We start from the raw sequence: 21,063 nt of genomic DNA, 5'->3' as shown, positions 1-21,063 counted from the left end.
GCACCTGAGTGAGTGCCATGCTATATCGCTGTATATTCTGACAGTCTGGGTGACCTGGGGCAGCCATGGGCTCGGCGGCTGCAGCTGACATATATATACAGTGCCTACAAGTAGTATTCAACCCCCTGCAGATTTAGCAGGTTTAATAAGATGCAAATAAGTTAGAGCCTTCAAACTTCAAACAAGAGCAGGATTTATTAACAGATGCATAAATCTTACAAACCAAAAAGTTTTGTTGCTCAGTTAAATTTTTATAAATTTTAAACATAAAAGTGTGGGTCAATTATTATTCAACCCCTAGGTTTAATATTTTGTGGAATAACCTTTGTTTGCAATTACTGCTAATAATCGTCTTTTATAAGACCTGATCAGGCCGGCACAGGTCTCTGGAGTTATCTTGGCCCACTCCTTCATGCAGATCTTCTCCAAGTTATCTAGGTTCTTTGGGTGTCTCATGTGGACTTTAATCTTGAGCTCCTTCCACAAGTTTTCAATTGGGTTAAGGTCAGGAGACTGACTAGGCCACTGCAACACCTTGATTTTTTGCCTCTTGAACCAGGCCTTGGTTTTCTTGGCTGTGTGCTTTGGGTTGTTGTCTTGTTGGAAGATGAAATGACGACCCATCTTAAGATCCTTGATGGAGGAGCGGAGGTTCTTGGCCAAAATCTCCAGGTAGGCCGTGCTATCCATCTTCCCATGGATGCGGACCAGATGGCCAGGCCCCTTGGCTGAGAAACAGCCCCACAGCATGATGCTGCCACCACCATGCTTGACTGTAGGGATGGTATTCTTGGGGTTGTATGCAGTGCCATCCAGTCTCCAAACATCACGTGTGTGGTTGGCACCAAAGATCTCGATCTTGGTCTCATCAGACCAGAGAACCTTGAACCAGTCAGTCTCAGAGTCCTCCAAGTGATCATAAGCAAACTGTAGACGAGCCTTGACATGACGCTTTGAAAGTAAAGGTACCTTACGGGCTCGTCTGGAACGGAGACCATTGCGGTGGAGTACGTTACTTATGGTATTGACTGAAACCAATGTCCCCACTGCCATGAGATATTCCCGGAGCTCCTTCCTTGTTGTCCTTGGGTTAGCCTTGACTCTTCGGACAAGCCTGGCCTCGGCACGGGAGGAAACTTTCAAAGGCTGTCCAGGCCGTGGAAGGCTAACAGTAGTTCCATAAGCCTTCCACTTCCGGATGATGCTCCCAACAGTGGAGACAGGTAGGCCCAACTCCTTGGAAAGGGTTTTGTACCCCTTGCCAGCCTTGTGACCCTCCACGATCTTGTCTCTGATGGCCTTGGAATGCTCCTTTGTCTTTCCCATGTTGACCATGTTTGAGTGCTGTTCACAAGTTTGGGGAGGGTCTTAAATAGTCAGAAAAGGCTGGAAAAAGAGATAATTAATCCAAACATGTGAAGCTCATTGTTCTTTGTGCCTGAACTACTTCTTAATACTTTAGGGGAACCAAACAGAATTCTGGTGGGTTGAGGGGTTGAATAATAAATGACCCTCTGAAAAAACTTTTCCCAATTTAAAAAAAAAATAAACAAAGAAATAACATTCTTTTTTGCTGCAGTGCATTTCACACTTCCAGGCTGATCTACAGTCCAAATGTCACAATGCCAAGTTAATTCCAAATGTGTAAACCTGCTAAATCTGCAGGGGATTGAATACTACTTGTAGGCACTGTATATACACACACTACAGCAGCCTCCCAGCCCAGGCCCCCAGCACAGCCTGTATAGATACAGTGTATATAATATATATACAGGACAGGTGCTGGGGGCCTGGGCTGGGTGGCTGTTGAAGTATATACACCACACAGTACCTCTCCCCTGTATATATACACTGCACAGTACCGCTCCTCCTGTCCTGTATATATACACTGCACAGTACCTCTCCCCTGTATATATACACCACACAGTACCTCTCCCCTGTATATATACACCGCACAGTACCTCTCCCCTGTATATATATACTGCACAGTACCACTCCCCTCTATATATACTCCGCACAGTACCTCTCCCCTGTATATATACACCGCACAGTACCTCTCCCCTGTATATATACACCGCACAGTACCTCTCCCCTGTATATATACACCGCACAGTACCTCTCCCCTGTATATATACACCGCACAGTACCTCTCCCCTGTATATATACACCGCACAGTACCTCTCCCCTGTATATATATACTGCACAGTACCACTCCCCTCTATATATACTCCGCACAGTACCTCTCCCCTGTATATATACACCGCACAGTACCTCTCCCCTGTATATATACACCGCACAGTACCTCTCCCCTGTATATATACACCGCACAGTACCTCTCCCCTGTATATATACACCGCACAGTACCTCTCCCCTGTATATATATACTGCACAGTACCACTCCCCTCTATATATACTCCGCACAGTACCTCTCCCCTGTATATATACACTGCACAGTACCTCTCCCCGGTATATATACACCGCACAGTACCTCTCCCCTGTATATATACATCGCACAGTACCTCTCCCCTGTATATATACACCGCACAGTACCTCTCCCCTGTATATATACACCGCACAGTACCTCTCCCCTGTATATATATACTGCACAGTACCACTCCCCTCTATATATACTCCGCACAGTACCTCTCCCCTGTATATATACACCGCACAGTACCTCTCCCCTGTATATATACACCGCACAGTAACTCTCCCCTGTATATATACACCGCACAGTACCTCTCCCCTCTCTATATACACCGCACAGTACCTCTCCCCTGTATATATATACTGCACAGTACCACTCCCCTCTATATATACTCCGCACAGTACCTCTCCCCTGTATATATACACCGCACAGTACCTCTCCCCTGTATATATACACCGCACAGTACCTCTCCCCTGTATATATATACTGCACAGTACCACTCCCCTCTATATATACTCCGCACAGTACCTCTCCCCTGTATATATACACTGCACAGTACCTCTCCCCGGTATATATACACCGCACAGTACCTCTCCCCTGTATATATACATCGCACAGTACCTCTCCCCTGTATATATACACCGCACAGTACCTCTCCCCTGTATATATACACCGCACAGTACCTCTCCCCTGTATATATATACTGCACAGTACCACTCCCCTCTATATATACTCCGCACAGTACCTCTCCCCTGTATATATACACTGCACAGTACCTCTCCCCGGTATATATACACCGCACAGTACCTCTCCCCTGTATATATACATCGCACAGTACCTCTCCCCTGTATATATACACCGCACAGTACCTCTCCCCTGTATATATATACTGCACAGTATCACTCCCCTCTATATATACTCCGCACAGTACCTCTCCCCTGTATATATACACCGCACAGTACCTCTCCTCCTCTATATATACACTGCACAGTACCACTCCTCCTGTCCTGTATATACACTGCACAGTACCTCTCCTCCTGTCCTGTATATATACACTGCACAGTACCTCTCCCCTGTATATATATACTGCACAGTACCACTCCCCTCTATATATACTCCGCACAGTACCTCTCCCCTGTATATATACACCGCACAGTACCTCTCCTCCTCTATATATACACTGCACAGTACCACTCCTCCTGTATATATACACTGCACAGTACCTCTCCTCCTGTATATATACACCGCACAGTACCTCTCCTCCTCTATATATACACTGCACAGTACCACTCCCCCTGTATATATACACTGCACAGTACCTCTCCCCTGTATATATATATACTGCACAGTACCACTCCCCTCTATATATACACTGCACAGTACCTCTCCCCTGTATATATACACCGCACAGTACCACTCCCCTCTATATATACACTGCACAGTACCTCTCCCCTGTATATATACACCGCACAGTACCGCTCCTCCTCTATATATATGCTGCACAGTACCACTCCTCCTGTCCTCTATATATACGCTGCACAGTACCACTCCTCCTGTCCTGTATATATATGCTGCACAGTACCACTCCTCCTGTCCTGTATATATACACCGCACAGTACCACTCCTCCTGTCCTGTATATATAAACTGCAGAATTTACAATAGCTATCACTCATGTAAGAAGTGAAATCTGGCATTGTACTCTACCTATATTTCTCTGCTGTATCTGGGCATCATGAATCGTGGTATGTGTTAAAGGGGGGGGGGGGGGGCACTGAGACTCTTTCACCTGGGGCCCTTAAAAACCTGGAGCCGGCCCTGAATCCCTGCATATGTTGTGGCTGTCTACTATCGTAAAACATGCAGCTGGAGGGACTCCAATATATTATTCAAGCACGCCCAAGATACTCGGATAACACGTTATCCGAGCACGTTCACTCATCAATTATGGTAATAAATGATAGATATAGACAGATATAGAAAGACAGGTGGAAAATTTAACCGTGAGCACTACTAGAGAAGGGGTGCTAAGGACAGGTTCTCAAACCATATAGATTATTAGTAAGAGGCCTAGCACTCAACTTTAGGTAAGATGCAGCAGGAAAAAATTATTGTAGTAAATACAGGAAAATGTTTTGGTCAATTGTGACCTTCATCAGTTACAGGAGGTTATTAAATAAAAGCGGGAATTATAATCACTGCACGATCATATATCAAAATTAGTTCAGCGTGGTTGTTGTAGGCAAACCTGCTATGAGCAAATAGGAAGATTCCTGGAGCTGCAGTGCTCTCCGACGCGGCATCCACCTCCTGTAACTGACCTAAAGTTGAGTGCTAGGTCTCTTACTATTAAGATATAGAAAGACAGACATATAGACATACATATACAGACATAGACACACTGACATATTGACATATAAGTGCACAACCCCCCAAAACATTATAAAATTGCACCCTGTGGAGCTTATTGGTCAGTTTTTTATGATTGATTAAATAAATAAAACAAAAAAACATTGTGGGGTCCTCTCCATTTATTGTAACCAGCAAAGGTAAAGCAGACAGCAGTTTTTCATTTATTTAGTTATTTAATCATAAAAATATGTCCAATATTCTCCATAGGGTGCAGTATTATAATATGTTGAGAAGTTGTGCAATTAAATATCTATATGTCTGTCTATATGTCTGTCTCTCTATTATCTATCTCTATAGCATTCACTCTTGTCCAGCAAAGTGATGGGATTTAAAGAAATCTGATGCCCACTGTGCTTTCCTGTGATATGGGTCTAATATCCGCAACATGTCAATTTTTCTTGCAGATACGTCTAGGTTTCTGTACAGATTTTTCCCACAGTCTTGCATTAGATGCAGGTAAAAAAAACAAACTTGTGCTTTTAGTTTTTTCCTGCGGCAGAAATGGATAAAAAACGCATGTAATCCGCATATGACTATATCAATAAAGTTTTATCAAAGCCAAATAGCAGGAAGTATAAAAAAGAAAGCAGCTTTAGCTAAAACATGACATATAAGAAGACACAAAAACACAGCGTCATAAACACAATGAAAACACATGTAAAAAAATGCAGTCAAAAATGCAATTATTTTTTCAAAATAGGGACAGAAATGATGCAGAAAATCTGCAATATTAAAAACTCACCAATAGCTCATCATCTCCTACATAGATCTTTCCTTAGTCTACAGTACTATTTTTACCCTTAAAAAAATCACAAATCTCAATGGAAACCTAATGGACCTCCATTTAACCCCTTCATGACATTTGATGTAAGTTTACGTCATGGTTGAGAAACAGTGTGGGACTGGGGTGCCAAGAGCCACCAGTAACATTGACTTTGGGGGCCCACTTTTCACCTGCATGTAAATATTACACTACCCTCTTTCACAAAGTTACCTACACCCCTATATAACAACAAACTGGGTAGCATGGTAAATGAATGATGAGATGCTGCTTTTTTCTATACAGAGTGTATCAAGTGAATTATAGCAAGTACTTCCCAAATAGTGGGATTGGGGCTCGTGTCTGCACAGGAGCCCACTGGGGGATTTCCCTGTTCCCCTATGGGCCAGTCCAAGCCTGTTGAGAAGGGTATTCCGCAAAATTATGTTACGTTATGGCGATCATGCGGGCACAGGAGCAGTGCCTACATGCTTGCTGCCAGGAGCTCGGCTTAAGTGAAAGCAGAGTCCCGGCTTTATATGATTATAGAGAAACCAAGCGCACCACTATATGCAAAGATACCAAAGGAAAAGGAAAACTAGGGGTGCAAGCTCAGTGGTAAACAATAATGGCCAAAAAAGAGAAAGCACCACTGCAATAAATGCACACCACAAAATTGTCTAGAAAATTATTTAACAGTATATTTTTTTGGTACACCATACAAAATATTAAAACATAATTAAAACCAAACAAGGATCAATCCACTCAGAAAAATAAGTACATGTTAGGCTAGGTTCACACTGCGTTAGCAGCAGCCCGTTCAGCACATACGCTAATGGGCTGCTGTTAACGCAAGTGCCGACGTTACATCGCGCTAGCGCAGATAGAGCATCTGCTAGCTCTATCTGTGCTAGCAGTGACGGACCCGGAAACGCTGCAGCCCGCGTCTCGGGTCCATCACTCAATGACGGCACATCGCTAGCGCACGCCCATTGTGGGCGTGTGCTAGCGATGCGTCAGACATTGCATTCAATGGCGGCATTAACGGACTACGTTACACCGCGTTATGCCGCGGTGTAACGTAGTCTGTCTAACGGACGCCAAGAACGCAATGTGAACCTAGCCTTATAGTGCCCAATATACACAGATATGCATATAAACCAATCTCATACCTACTGGCTCATGGGGCTATGTGGTGCAACTCTGCAAACCTAATGTAGACAATAACATGCCCATCAAGGAAAAGGGCCCCCCAAGGTAGGGAAGGACCCTATAACTAAGACCACAGACGATGACCGAGGACAATATATATTAAAAGGGTCATCTGCATAATGCAACCAAGAGAACTCAGTAAAAGCTTGAAAGGTAAAGGGTTAAATTACCAAATGCTCCATGTATGAAAGAGGGCAAGACCCCTCAAACGCAGGAGCTGAGTGGAATGAAGACAGTGGCCCCACGTGTATCGCCCTAGTAGAAAGGGCTTCGTCAGTATAAAATATACTGTTAAATAATTTTCTATATAATTTTGTGGTGTGCATTTATTGCAGTGGTGCTTTCTCTTTTTTGACCAGCAGAGTCCCGGCTGTCACAGCCAGGATCTGTGCCCTCACTGCCCCCGGGGCCATCAACAGCGATCGCAGCATTTAGATTGACATCCCTCACAACATTACTGTGAGGGTCTGATCATTGATATGGCAAACTGTGGTCGTCACGACGAACTCCAGGTCTGCCAGCTACAGTGGCCTGCTTAGATCAGGCTAACAGCCTGGTCTAAGAGGTTTCTGTCAGCGCAGCACTGACAGGAATTATACATTGCAGTGCAGGAGCATTGCAATGCAATATACCAGAGATCAAAGTAATAAAAGTTAATGTCCCGTAGAGAGAATAAGTAAAAAAAAGTAGAAAAAAAAGTAAAAAAAAATAAAATCACAATATAAAATAAAAAAATGAAAGATTATTATACCAATAAATATGTTAGGTTATATAATAGGTTTTGCCCCATCCGGAATGACCCAACTTATAAAACTGTCAAACTATTTGACCCCTTCAGTGAACAACATAAAACACTATGCTTTTTCATCATACTGGCAAAAAAAGTGGAATAAGGGTATGTTTCCACGGTCAGTATTGGCAGCGCTTCGGACACAGCTCCGTCCAAAGCGCTGCTGGCTTTTGTACACATGGTGATTCCGCATGTGTTCATTGAACCATGCAAAATCACAGCGTCCTATACATTGGACTGTGATATTTATCTTGCAGAGACTGAACGTCTCCGCAAGAAAAATTTACATGCTGCAGTCTAGAAAGATGGGCCGCATGTCCGGTTATGCAGGGAAACCGGAGGCATCTCTGCACGCATAGTGGAGATGAGATTTCATAAAATCCCCTCCACCGTGCTGTAACATCTGGCCGCTGTGCATTGGACGCTGCAGCGAATACTGACCGTGCAAACATAGCCTAACACGCGATCAAAAAGTCAAATATAAAATAAAGGTATTGCTGAAAACGTCATCTTGTCTCACAAAAACAAGCTGGGGCAGTACCCCTACACACTGTGTCTGCAAATAGAGATTATGGTTTTGGCTTTTATCCTAAGTCATGTAACAAGGCTCGTTACAGGGTCGACATTGACTTCTAGGATTGCTACTTCCTATAGGTGGCACTAGAGTTCTAGTCCTCTTCCTCTTAGAAGAGACAATTTGCATGTGCAAATTTCTGAAATACATGATTAAGACGGGACCCCTGGTGGAAGATTCCCTACAATGAGGCAGATGGAGACACTGTGGACACTGTCTGGCCTGTGATCAGGCGGTGTTCATCTTTTTAAGCGTGCAAAAAAGTGTGGTCCGCCACAGTTTTGTGCACCTCTGAAAAGAAGGACACCGCTCAACAGAAGCCAGATGGAGTCCAGAGTAACTCTGCTGCCTTAGTGAATAAATCGATCAGGGTTTTTATCTGAATTATGTCACTTGGAGATTTAGAAGGAAACCTAGATGTGAGTCCTCAGAGTAGAGCACAAGATAAATGTGATACAAAATGTTATGTAAAATGTTTGGAATAAAAGCGTCAACTCAATCCACAAAAAAAACAAGTCCTCTACTTCATAGTCCATACATTATAATGCACTTCTCAAAGTCCATATATTAAAATGCACTCCCCATAATCCATACAGAATAATGCACTCCCCCGTAGTTTTCTATACAGTATTATGGCCACCACAATTTACTCATGTATTTAAAAAAAAATATAATACTCACCTCTCCTCCTCTTTTTCTTGCTGCTCCAGTCTGGTCATATTGAAGTGCCTACAAATCTCAGCACAGCTGAGGAAGAATGATGCTGGGGGATATTAACTGACACGCCAGCTTTCATCATTGCTTTTAACTGTATCGGCATCCAGGAAATTGATACAGTTGGACTTGAGATGATGGGATGAGTAGGGGACCCAATGCAGGCTCTGGCACAGGGCACTCCACGCTCACGGGCCCCATAGAAGCCAGGTGGCCTGCCACCATTGGCAGTAAACCTCTGGCACTACAATATATGGGCACTACAATAGAAAGATTTACAATTTTCATTTAGCAACATCCATTGTGGCTCATTTCTGAAAAACTTCCATGGAGTCAAAATCATAAATACACCTGTAGATAAATTCAGAGAGGGGTATAATTTCCAAAATGGGGTCTCTTGAGGGGAGTGTTCTGCTCTTCTGATAGTTAAGGGCTCTGTATATAAAGTCCACAAACTATTCTAAGATAATTTGTTCTCCAAGAGTCAAATAGAGCTCCATTTCTCCCGACTCTCGCTATGTGGCTAAGCAGTGCTGTATTTCCACGTTTAGCAGAAATTGTGCAGCACATTTTAGTGTGATTTGTACCCATTTTCCTATGTGAAAATGTAAATTCTTAGGCTAAAACAAAACTTTTATGGTAAAAATGTATTCATTTTTTCTTCACTGCCCAATAGTTCTGCTGTTCTGGCACTTTTGGTGCTCTGCCAATGTTACATGAACCTGCAAACCATAACAACAGAATCTGCACTACAATTTGGCTCCTTCTCTTCTGTGCCTGAAAAGTATTTCCAAATTACATGTAGGGTATTGGCGCACTAAGGAGAATTTGCACAAGGAAACTGAGGTACATTTTTTCCAATTAGTCCTTGTAGGGGATTCTGCTGTTTTGAAATGTCAGGGGCTCTTGAAATGTGACATAGCATCCACAATCTACTCCAGACCAAAATTCAATTGCTACTCCTTCACTTCTGAGCCCTGCCGTGCACCCAAACAGTAGTTTTCCACCCTATATGGTGTGCTCAGGAGAAATAGCAAAACTAATTGTTTGGCCCATTTTCTCCTGTTACCCTTCTGAAAATGAAAATTTTGGCACAAAAATAATTTTGAGGGGAAATGTGTTTTTTTTTTCATTTTCACGGCTCAAAGTTATAAAATTCTATGAAGCGCCTTTGGGTTCTTGGTCATCACCAGACCGCTAAATAAATTGCTTGAGAGGTTTAGATTCCAAAATGGGATTACTTGTGGATTACTTGTGGGGGGTTTCCATCAGGGACTCTGTAAACGCAACATGGCGTCCGCTTTCAATTCTAGCCAATTTTGTATTCCAAAAGTCAAATGGTGCTCCTTCCCTTCCGAGCTCTGCCGTGCACCCAAATTGTAGTTTTGCCCCACATATGGAGTATCAAAATACTTGGGAGAAATTGCACAACAAATTATATGGTTCATTTTCTCTTGTTGCCCTTGTGAACATTTCAAAATTTAGGGATAAAAGCAACATTTTTGTTGGAAAAAGTAAAATTTTCATTTTTTTCTACACATTGCTGTAATTCCTGTGAAGCACCCGAATAGCTAATTCACTTCTTAAATGTGCTTTGAGTACTTTGAGGGGTTTTGTAAATTTTGGTGGAAAAATGAGAAATTGCTGATAAACGTTTAACCCTTCTTTTAACCCTTCTAACTTCCTAGCAAAAAATGATGGTTCAAAAATGATTCTGACGTACGGTAGATATGTGGGAAATGTTATTTATTAAGTATTTTGTGTGATATAATTATCTGGTTTAAGAGCATAAAAATAAAAATTTGAACATTGTGAGGTCAGACCCCCACTGATTATATAGTGACAGCATAACCCAGCCATGCCATTACTTAAACCAATACAAAAATGATCTAGCGCAACCAAAAATATCCCGACTATTGCAGCAAAAATAGGAATTTCTTCTGGATGACTATTGAATAAAATAATTTTATTTCTATGCAGCCACAGCAGTCAGAATACAATAAATGGAAGATTCTGTCCTTTTTAATTAACTCTAAATTAAATATTAACTTGATCTTAAAATAACAGCACTTTGAACATGTAAATCATTTTGTCTTTTTCTGACGGGATTAATAAGTCCTGTTTCACCTACGGTGGCTTACAACCTCACAAGATGTTCTTGCATATTTATTAACGGATTACAAAGTAAAAAATCTCATTTCTTACCTATGAAATAGGATAGTAGTATTGCCAGTAGTACCGATACCCCTACAGCACAGAGTGCAGTACATTTCCAACTACAGTACTTTGAAGACTTTTTGAATTTAAAAGCACTTCTTGACAAGGTGTTCCGAGGAAGTGGTCTGGTGGGAGGCGTATAAACTGTGCCAGAGGCCATTGTGTATCCGGGTGTAGCAGTGCTAAACAGTGGGGTTGTCCCTGTTCCTGTTTTGAATAGAAAATGCCTGTAAAGAAAGAAGAGTGAAGATCTTGAGTAATAAGCCACCATATTCCATATCCCATATCTCTGTGATACTGTAAATGAATTAAACATGTTGTCATCTACTTTTTTTACAGTAGTAACTCTTGAATACATAATGTCACATTAACCAAAATAAAAAAGGAGAGGTTAATATAGCATCCTTTGTAAAACTAAAAAAAAAAAACAGGACTCATGCACATAGCCATTTTTGTACTATGATGTATTAAAACCTCCTAAATGAATGGAGACCTAATGAATCACCCACAGACTTGTGTCCCCTACTGTGCATCCACACAACACTCATATAGGTCAGGGGGAAAGTGATTCAGTGACCAAGTACAAGTGCTTCTCACTAAATAATAATATCATCAAATTTTATTTTAGTTCTTCAATACAAAAAGTGAAACTCATATATTATATAACGTCATTACAGAGCGATCTATTGCAAGTGTTTATTTCTGTTAATGTTGATGATTATGGCTTACAGCCAATGAAAACCCAAAAGTCATTATCTCAGTAAACTAGAATAATTAACAAAAACACCTGCAAAGTTTTCCTAAGCATTTAAAAAGGTCCCTTAGTCAGTTTCAATAGGCTCCACAATCATGGGGAATACTGCTCATTTGTCAGATGCCCAGAAGACAGTCATTGACACTCTCCACAAGAAGCGTAAGCCACAAGTCATTACTAAAGAAGTTGGCTGTTAAGAGTGCTGTATCCAAACATATCAATGGAAAGTTGAGTGGAAGGAAAAAGTTTGGTAGAAAAAGGTACACAAGCAACCGGAATAACCGTAGCCTTGAAAAGATTGTTAAGAAAAGGCCATTCAAAAATTTGGGGGAGATTTACAAGGAGTGGACTGCTGCTGGAGTCATTGCTTCAAGAGATATCACACACAGACATATCCAGGACATGGGCTACAAGTGTCTCATTCCTTGTGTCAAGCCATTCATGACCAATAGACAATGCCAGAAGTGTCTTTCCTGGGCCAAGGAGAAAAAAAACTGGACAGTTGCTCAGTGGTCCTAGGTGTTGGTTTCAGATGAAAATAAATTTTACATTTCATTTGGAAATCAAGGTCCCAGAGTCTGGAGGAAGAGTGGAGAGGCCACAATCCAAGCTGCTTGAGGTCTAGTGTGAAGCTTCCACAATAAGTGATGATTTGGGGAGCCAGGTCATCTGCTGGTGTAGGTCCACTGAGTTTTACCAAGAACAAAGTCATTTCAGCGGTCTACCTGGAAATTTTATAGCACTTCATGCTTCCCTCTGCCGACAAGCTTTTTGGAGATGGAAATTTCATTCTCCACCAGGACTTGGCCCTGTCCACACTGCCAAAAGTACCAATACCTGGTTTAAAAACAAAAGTATCTTGTTTAGCTTGATTGGCCAGCAAACTCACCTGACCGTAACCCCATAGAGAATCTATGGGGTGTTGTCAAGAGGAAGATCGGAGACACCAGACCCAACAATGCAGACAAACTGAAGGCTGCTATCAAAGAAACCTGGGCTTCCATAACACCTCAGCAGTGCCACAGGCTGATCGCCTCCATGCCACACCGCATTGATGCAGTAATTGATGCAAAAGGAGCCCCAACCAAGTATTGAGTGCATTTACTGAAATACATTTCAGTAGGCCAACATTTCGGATTTTATTATCATTTTTCAAGCTGATGTTATAAAGTATTCTAACTTACTGAGATAATGACTTTTGGGTTTTCATTGGCTGTAAGCCATAATCATCAACATTAACATAAATAAACACTTGAAATAGATCACTCTGTTTGTAATGACTCTATATAATACGAGTTTCACTTTTTGTATTGAAGAACTGAAATAAATGAACATTTTGATGATTTTCTAATTTAGTGAGAAGCACCTGTACAGTATGTATCCTGATCTGAACCCAATCAAACACCTTCTGAAGAGAAAAGTTGACCATCACTCTCCATCCTGCATCCAGACTCTAAAAGAGGTAATTCTTGAAGAATAGATTAAGATAGATGTGCTATGTCGCCAACTTGATCATCCCAAGTGCAGAAGACATGGTGATATCCTTAAAAATCATGAAGGTCATACAAAATACTAGATGTACCAAAACAGCATAAAATTGGCTGCACTGCTGGAAAGAAGTCTCTTGCTATTCTTAGAAGGTCCTTTATTAACCACTACATGTTATAAAGCGGTATACTGGCATCTTTATCAAGTGTTAAAAACCAACAGGTTACAAACACTGTTACATGGAGATATTCATAAACCAAAATGGGCGCCAAAAAGACTAGAGCACCACCCACTAAGAGGTTGGGGTTCAAATTAAAAAAGGGGCCTCTTTCCAGCAACGCAGCCAATTTTAAAACAAGTTTTTAACCTGGTTTGGTAATTTCCCTCTGGCTGATTTTCCCATAGCCACGGGGCAGCGGCAGCCCACTATCTAAACCTTTATAGAGGCTGTGTCTTCACACTACCAACCAAGGTGAGCAAACCTATTGTTGTTACTGTCTCCTATATTTGGGTATTACCCTATTGTGCACTTCTCCCTTCACAGTTTCCCCAAAATACTAGATGCCATAGTTTTTGATGTGGGGTTCATTATTTTTTTAATCAACTAAGTTGAGTAAACCTGAAGATTTTGTAATAAAAGTTATATTATCAACCCATTTTATAATCTCATCACTGTAGATAGAAGCTGAAATGTAATTTCTTTCTACATGTTTTTTTTTCAGCTTCTTCTATAGACTCTGCCCCAATATGACCTAACACCCTGCTGGCTTCACAAATGCTCAGTTACAATGCTTGCCTACCTCTAATAATCTGAAATAATGATACCAGGGGTCTCTGTGGCTGATGGCGACAAAGTGCCATTAATCATGCATTCATCCTTTGAATACATTTTTTGTCCCACATGCATTATTTTGCAATTATTGGCAACATTGTTATCCACCATATCCCTGCCCATTTCTCTAATTTACCTAAAGCATTAATCATTTTGCTCATCTCCTTCCCGGGAAATCAACAGGGTTACAGATGTTTATCTCCTCCTCGTCAAGGTGCAGTATCCATAACAAACCATTTGTGAAATCCTAATTTACATATAAAATACAAAGGGTCACAGTTCCATCCCTGCAATATTTTATTGGTGACCTTCCTTTTCCAATCTCCATTAATAACCATGCCCAACGTCCAAAACATAAGCGTTTTACACAACAGATAAATCTTTATACTTCTCCTTAGTCTAATAATGGTAATAATTCAAAATGACTAATAACAACATCCAGATAATTATTAATACTAACTTGTTTTAATTATATTAATTTAAAGGATCCACAATTTAATTATATCTTATACTTAAAGGGGTTTTCCAACAAACAAAGAAGATTTTAATTAATAAATCTTGAAACAAAAATAATTTCCACAATTGGATATGTTAAAAAAATGTTCCTGTGCTGAGATAATCTTATAAATGTGCTCCTGCTGTGTACTGTGTAATGGCTGTGTCTGGCTATGCAGGAACATGGTCTGATCATACCACATCTCCTGGGCAGGGGAGGAAGCAAAAGAGTATACAGGATAGCACAGCATGGGATCACAGCTGATTTTCTGATTGTTTTTAATCATGTTTTACCTCACAGAATCCGCTGTGATCCCCTGCTGTCTTGTCTGTATACTTGTTTGTGTCCTTCCCTGCCCAGGAGATGTGGTTTGATCAGACCATGTTCCTGCATGGTCAGACACAGCTATTACACAGTTCACAGCAGGGGCACATTTATAAGATTATCTCGGCACAGGAATATTTTTTAAACTTATCCAATTGTGGAGATCATTTTTATTCTAAGATCTATTGATTAAAATATACAGAGATTATCAGAGATGAGTAAAACGATTCACAGGACCGGGTCCAGCATCCACTTTGGTTGTCCATGGCAGCTGGATCATAGCAGTGCAAACGTCCTCGGCCAGCACTTGATTACCAGCTTCCTGGGTGTCTATTGCGATTACTAGGCCACCTCAACTTTATGAGTGCCATGTTAAGATTCCAGAAGGGCACAGCAGCCACAAGAAGCACCCAGGATGCAGATGCTGACATTAAAGTGGTGGCTGATGAAGTTCTCACTGCCCTGGTCTGGCTGCTATGGAGTGCTGAAGTGAATACCAGGTAGTATAAACCTTTTTGCTCATCTCTAATTGCTATAAACGAGTAAGTACATATCATACTGGATTGAGGGATGGTTGAACTCTCTGTCAACTGTCCACATTTGCAATATCAGCATTGAATGGAAACAGACAGATAAAAGAAGACCACCATAGTAATGCACCAAATGAAAGTCCAGAGTGCCAATTTAAAGCATAGCTTCTCAATGCTTATTGTCAAGTATCCTTTAATAGGTCATGTCTGCAGGATTCTGTAATATTATACCTGTGAGAAAATCATTGTCAGAGCATCAGGAATTGGTGATCTTCTATGGATTATCCTCAAATAATTACTTATTTTGGTTACATGAGAAATGGGGTTGAAAAAAACTGATACAGAGCATTCACTTGCAACGAGGATGTCAAACCTTACCCAGAACATGGATTACAGTGGTTTTCTGAGATGTTTTGAAAGCTGCCCACGACTAACAATGCTGGTTGGCAGCAGCCAAGGTAATATGGAAAGGCAGCAGGGAGGATCTTGGAATATCCGTATGACTAAACTATTGCCTGTGTTTAGCAAACAACGGTCATCCACACAAATGCTCATTCTATGCTTTAGCTTATTAGATGTGATCATTTCCCAAACACAAAGATATAAAGGACATAGATATAATATTATCAATCTATAATGAAATAGGCATATTACAGATGTAACATTTATTAACCTAACACTACAGTGTTAACCATACCTTGATGCAGAAACTAAGTAACATCAAGTTAGGTTTTTGAGTTACAGGTTTTTTTTCACATCATGTCCTGCTGCATTGTGGTAAGTGTGTACAGTTAGAGAATGCTACATCTGTACTTTTTAAAGCACCACGCCAGCAGTTTTTTTAACATTTTATCGCTGGAATGGCTTCATATGTTATCTGCACCGCTCTGGTCAGTCTTCTGCAGATTGTGAACTGCCGGATGGCTCCAGTGTGTTATGGTTGATGCGGTCATAACTCAATGTACGTCTATGAGCCAGGATGAGGCGAGTACGTGGCTCTCATAGACTTGTATTAAGAGCTTGTGACCGTTACTTCTGACTTCCGGTCAGTCAGAGGTTGCGGTCTCAAGATGGCAGCGCAGGAACAAAGCAGAACAAGAAAGAGCTAAAGACAAGGGCTGCTAGTGTAAGACTAGGGTCAGGGAACTTACATTAGTGATACAACTTCAGCGCTGAAATAAAATAAAAAAAACTCTGGAGTGGCGCTTTACCAATGAACATGATTATCCGGTTACTGTTGCCTTTGTCCTCATCACCAACATGGTATCTCTGAGAGCAGTGTCTGAAGCTTAGACATTGCCATGATAATCCTGCTGACAGATCACATTTGCAAATAAATGTTTTTCGAATGCAGGATGAAAAGGGCAATGCTTCTAGGGAAAAAGCAGTGCTGATAGTTTTCGGAATTGTTCAAATGCTTTTAAAACACAAGTTTATACATTGTTTATCTGACCTACACAAGCGTCAAAATAGCAGTAATCCGCATGGAAGGCCACTGCTATTACCTGGAGAAGCTTTAATGTTTTCCTGCAGCCTAAAGTCAGAACAGACAGCCAATAGTAGCCTATCATCTGATGATGGACTTGAACATAATGAAAAGTTCAGACATTAACATCCATGCAGGCTGATACAACTGTATGGGGACTGAATGCTAAGAGCAGTCTATCCCCACTGCATGTATATTGTCGGCAGCACATCACCTGCTTACATGGGAACATTAAATCAGTCAACAACTATGATTTACTTGTTGCCAGCTGACCTGTTCACACAGGCAAATGATTGGGAAGACGCATTCATATGAATGATTATTCGCTGGTTATGGTCCTTGTCAAAGGGCCGTAACAGCACTTTAGAGGATTACTTGTTAAACTATTGCCTTAACAATAGAAACTTTAGCTGCCAAACAAACCTATTTAAGACTTGGTTGACACAAGAGCATTTTCTCTCATTCAAGAGAATTGGGTCAACAATGTAAATCGCACTCTGATCAAAATCTGATCTCGACTGAGAAGATGGAGAAAAAAATGTCTCTATCGTCTCCATTCTGCCAGTCTGTGGAATTGAGACCTCACTCGGATGCCATGAGTGCAGTCCGAAGTTTTTCAAGGACTAATTGACTTGCGTTGCCGAGTGCAATCCGTATATTGAATCAAACTTGGGCTTGCAGTGATCTGGTCAAGGAAAAAATCTGACATGTGGATGGCCCCATAGAATAACATTGGCCCGAGTGTGATCCGATCTTTGTCAGATCACAATCAGACCGATAATACGGTCATCTGCACGAGCCCTAAGGCATCGCTATTGTGTCTTATATGTTACACTGTCGCATAAACTATTTTCTGCTCCAATCCACGGCATAAATGTAAACTCCACTTTGTAATTCTTCAGAGGACATAAAAAATGCACACATTGCCACTTTTCAGCGTCGACCTTTACAAGGGTGCCTGATGCATTAGGGTGGTACAACTAAGCTATTTGTAAAGCTTATCGTTTGCTAAAGAAGCACTTTTTACTATGTGAAAGCAGCAATCTGTGCTGAGTGTTGGATTCTGTTCTCTTTTATGTACCTATATGCTTCCCGAACAATGACTCATCGGCACAGTAATGGTGACACAGTAATGTGCTTTTAATCTATGGAAAAACATGAAATAAATCAATGGGGCACTGTCTGCTTCATTGTTACAATGCAGCCTGGTATGTTCAGCACCATGGACAGGGATGAAGACTGCAGACAGCAGAATCTCACTTTCATGTAATGTTTCCTTGTATGTTCAGATATCATTATATGGAAAAGAAAATAACATGTCGGCATTGTGATATATGCACCTGTGCTCCTGAAATCTACAAAGGCACGCAGTGTTGTTAGATGGAAAGACAGACACGTTTCAGAAAGGATGTTCTAGTTTTTACCCAGAAATATTGTTTCACGTGCCACTGTGTTAAAATAAGAGTTCTTGATGGACATCTTTAAAATACCTTTGTTTAAAGAAAACTCACAGGTCCAGCCATACAGCACACAGTACAAGTATTCATGAGCCCGACATCGAGCTGAAAAAGACTTTACGAAGAGAGACCCCATCTGTCAGCCAGCCACGTTTCTCAGAACACTCTTGGCTGAAGGCAGCTGACATGCATGGGTCGCCTCTAAATGCCCCTCTTAAATGTCATTTTCAGTTGGATGCTAGGCACATGACTGCGTCATCAAAACTCTGGTTCTGGTAGCTGTACCAGGTCTTTGTAACCAATAGCTTTACAGCTAATCCGCGTTGAAAAGATCTATTCTTTAAAGAGATAATCAGAAAATGATCTATTGTTTAAATCATATCAAGATCCTTGTTCAACAAAATATAATAATAATCTTGCAATTTTCACACTGGCCACTGAGGATTTTTTTTAGGTTCATTGTTCCTGTCCTTTCAGGAAGAGTTTTCAGTATGCATGGACCCCATCCTTATCCTGGTATGCATGGACCCCATCCTTATCCTGGTATTATTGGCCCCATCCTTATCCTGGTATGCATAGCCCCATCCTTATCCTGATATGCATCTCACCATCCTTATCCTGATATGGATGGCCCCATCGTTATCCTGGTATTTAGGGCCCCATGCTTATCCTGGTATGATTGGCCCTATCCTTATCCTGGTATGATTGACCCCAACCCCCATCCCCATCCTGGTATGCATGATCCTGTCCTTATCCTGTTATGATTGGCCCCATCCTTATCCTGGTATGCCTGGTATGCAGGGCCCCATTTTTATTCTAGTATGAATGGCCCCATCCCTATCCTGGTATGCATGGCCCCATCCTTATCCTGGTATGCCTGGCTCCTTATCCCTATCCTGGTATGCCTGGCCCCATCCTTATCCTGATATGCATGGCCTCATCTCCATCCTGGTATGCATGGCTCCATCCTTATCCTGGTATGCATGGCCTCATCTCCATCCTGGTATGCATGGCCTCATCTCCATCATGGTATGCATGGCCCTATCCTTATCCTGGTATGCATGGCCCCATCCTTATCCTGGTATGCATGGCCCCATCCTTATCCTGGTATGCATGGCCTCATCTCCATCCTGGTATGCATGGCCCTATCCTTATTCTGATATGATTGCCCCCCTTCCCCATCCTGGTATGCATGGCACCCAGCAGAAAAAAAAACATTCTTACCTTCCCTATGCTCCCTCGCACAGGGAGTCTTGCTCCCGTGCCAGCATCTGCTTTATGCTTGTAAGCAGTGCATGGCAGTGATGTCATGCACTGCTTACAAGCTGCAGAGGACAGATGCTGAATTCTCACCGCTGTCCACGCCGGGACTGTGTGCGTGGAGCGTAGTGAGTATTCATTGCTCTTTATCGAGCACAGTGTCAGCCACATCCACTGGGTTCCTGCAGCTACTAAGCTTTCACGTGTGCTGCTACTAAAGGGAAGAATTATTCATTGCATTCCACGCTTATGGGAGTGGAATGCAGTGAATATCCATTCCCTTTAGTAGCGGCACACTCAAAAGCCGGGCAGCTGCAAGAAGCCGGCTGCTGCAGATAACACTGTACTCGCTATTAAAGAGAAATGAATATTCACTCCTTTCCATGCCCATGGGTGTGGATTGCAGTGAATATTCATTTCTCTTTTGCAGCGGGCACAGGAGTTAGCCGCAGCAGCCGGCTCCTGCCTTCTGTGACCTGCTGCTCAGCCGCTGCTGCTCCCCCACCTCCCCACCACAGCCAGATTAGGGACATCTGGACTATAAGACGCGCCCCCCATTTTCCTCCACATTTTTTGAGCAAAAAAGTGTGGCATATAGTCTGAAAAATATGGTATATGCCACTACAGGAGACTTATTGATAATCTCTCCTGTATAACAAATATACATCTACAGAAATTCTATAGTCTCTATCTTACAGCATACATCGCTTTTATTCCGAACTTGATAAAAGAGAACAAACCCAGCATATATCCTATGCTGAAAAGTACAACATTCTGATGACTGAGCAGCTCCAGACTGAATAAAGGCTTGTTATATTCAAAGGGAAACTCTGACAAGAAAGCAGCTTTTCTCTTCAATGTAATAGGTTGCTACTGAGTAATTCAAGTTGGAAAACAGTATTCAAACACGTTGCAATGACACAAGTCCTAACATGCAGATAAGGAGAAAATTACTGGTTGACAATTCTGCTAAGTAGTGTTGATTACAGAGATGAAGTGAGATAAATCAGGGGTCAACTTCACAAAGTAAAACTGTTGCCTACTGTAATGCATTGTGGCAGAGCTAATTTGAGACTGCAAAATGTTTTAATAGACGCTCTCAGGTAAAGACATTTTAACTGCTTCCCTTTCAGAGACTGGTTTCCTCCTGCCAGAGGAACGTTGACAATAAAGTGTGATGGGAGCAATGGGTGACATCATTGGAGATGGGGTTTATCAATACAGGTAAATTCTCAAAACTTCCATAAATTGAGCCCAATGATTTTCAGTATTGTGGGTCTCAGCTTTGAGACGTAATGTAATTCTGTGGTGACATTTATGATTGGCAATTAATT

At 41.6% G+C, this 21,063-nt stretch overlaps 1 protein-coding gene across 11 annotated transcripts in view; it reads right to left on the bottom strand.

Moving 5' to 3' along the window:
• TENM3 (teneurin transmembrane protein 3) overlaps positions 1 to 21,063 on the bottom strand; it is a 1,770,339-nt gene that overhangs the window by 383,218 nt on the left and 1,366,058 nt on the right. For all 11 annotated transcript variants that reach the window (XM_077279546.1, XM_077279548.1, XM_077279545.1 and 8 more), the window contains one exon: positions 11,091 to 11,329. In XM_077279546.1, coding sequence (XP_077135661.1) covers positions 11,091 to 11,329 — 239 coding nt within the window. The remainder of the gene's footprint in view (positions 1 to 11,090; positions 11,330 to 21,063) is intronic.

This window comes from Ranitomeya variabilis, chromosome 1 (genome assembly GCF_051348905.1).
Source record: "Ranitomeya variabilis isolate aRanVar5 chromosome 1, aRanVar5.hap1, whole genome shotgun sequence".
In the NCBI taxonomy this organism is placed as follows: domain Eukaryota; kingdom Metazoa; phylum Chordata; class Amphibia; order Anura; family Dendrobatidae; genus Ranitomeya; species Ranitomeya variabilis.
This window is presented reverse-complemented; position numbering and strand designations above follow the sequence as displayed.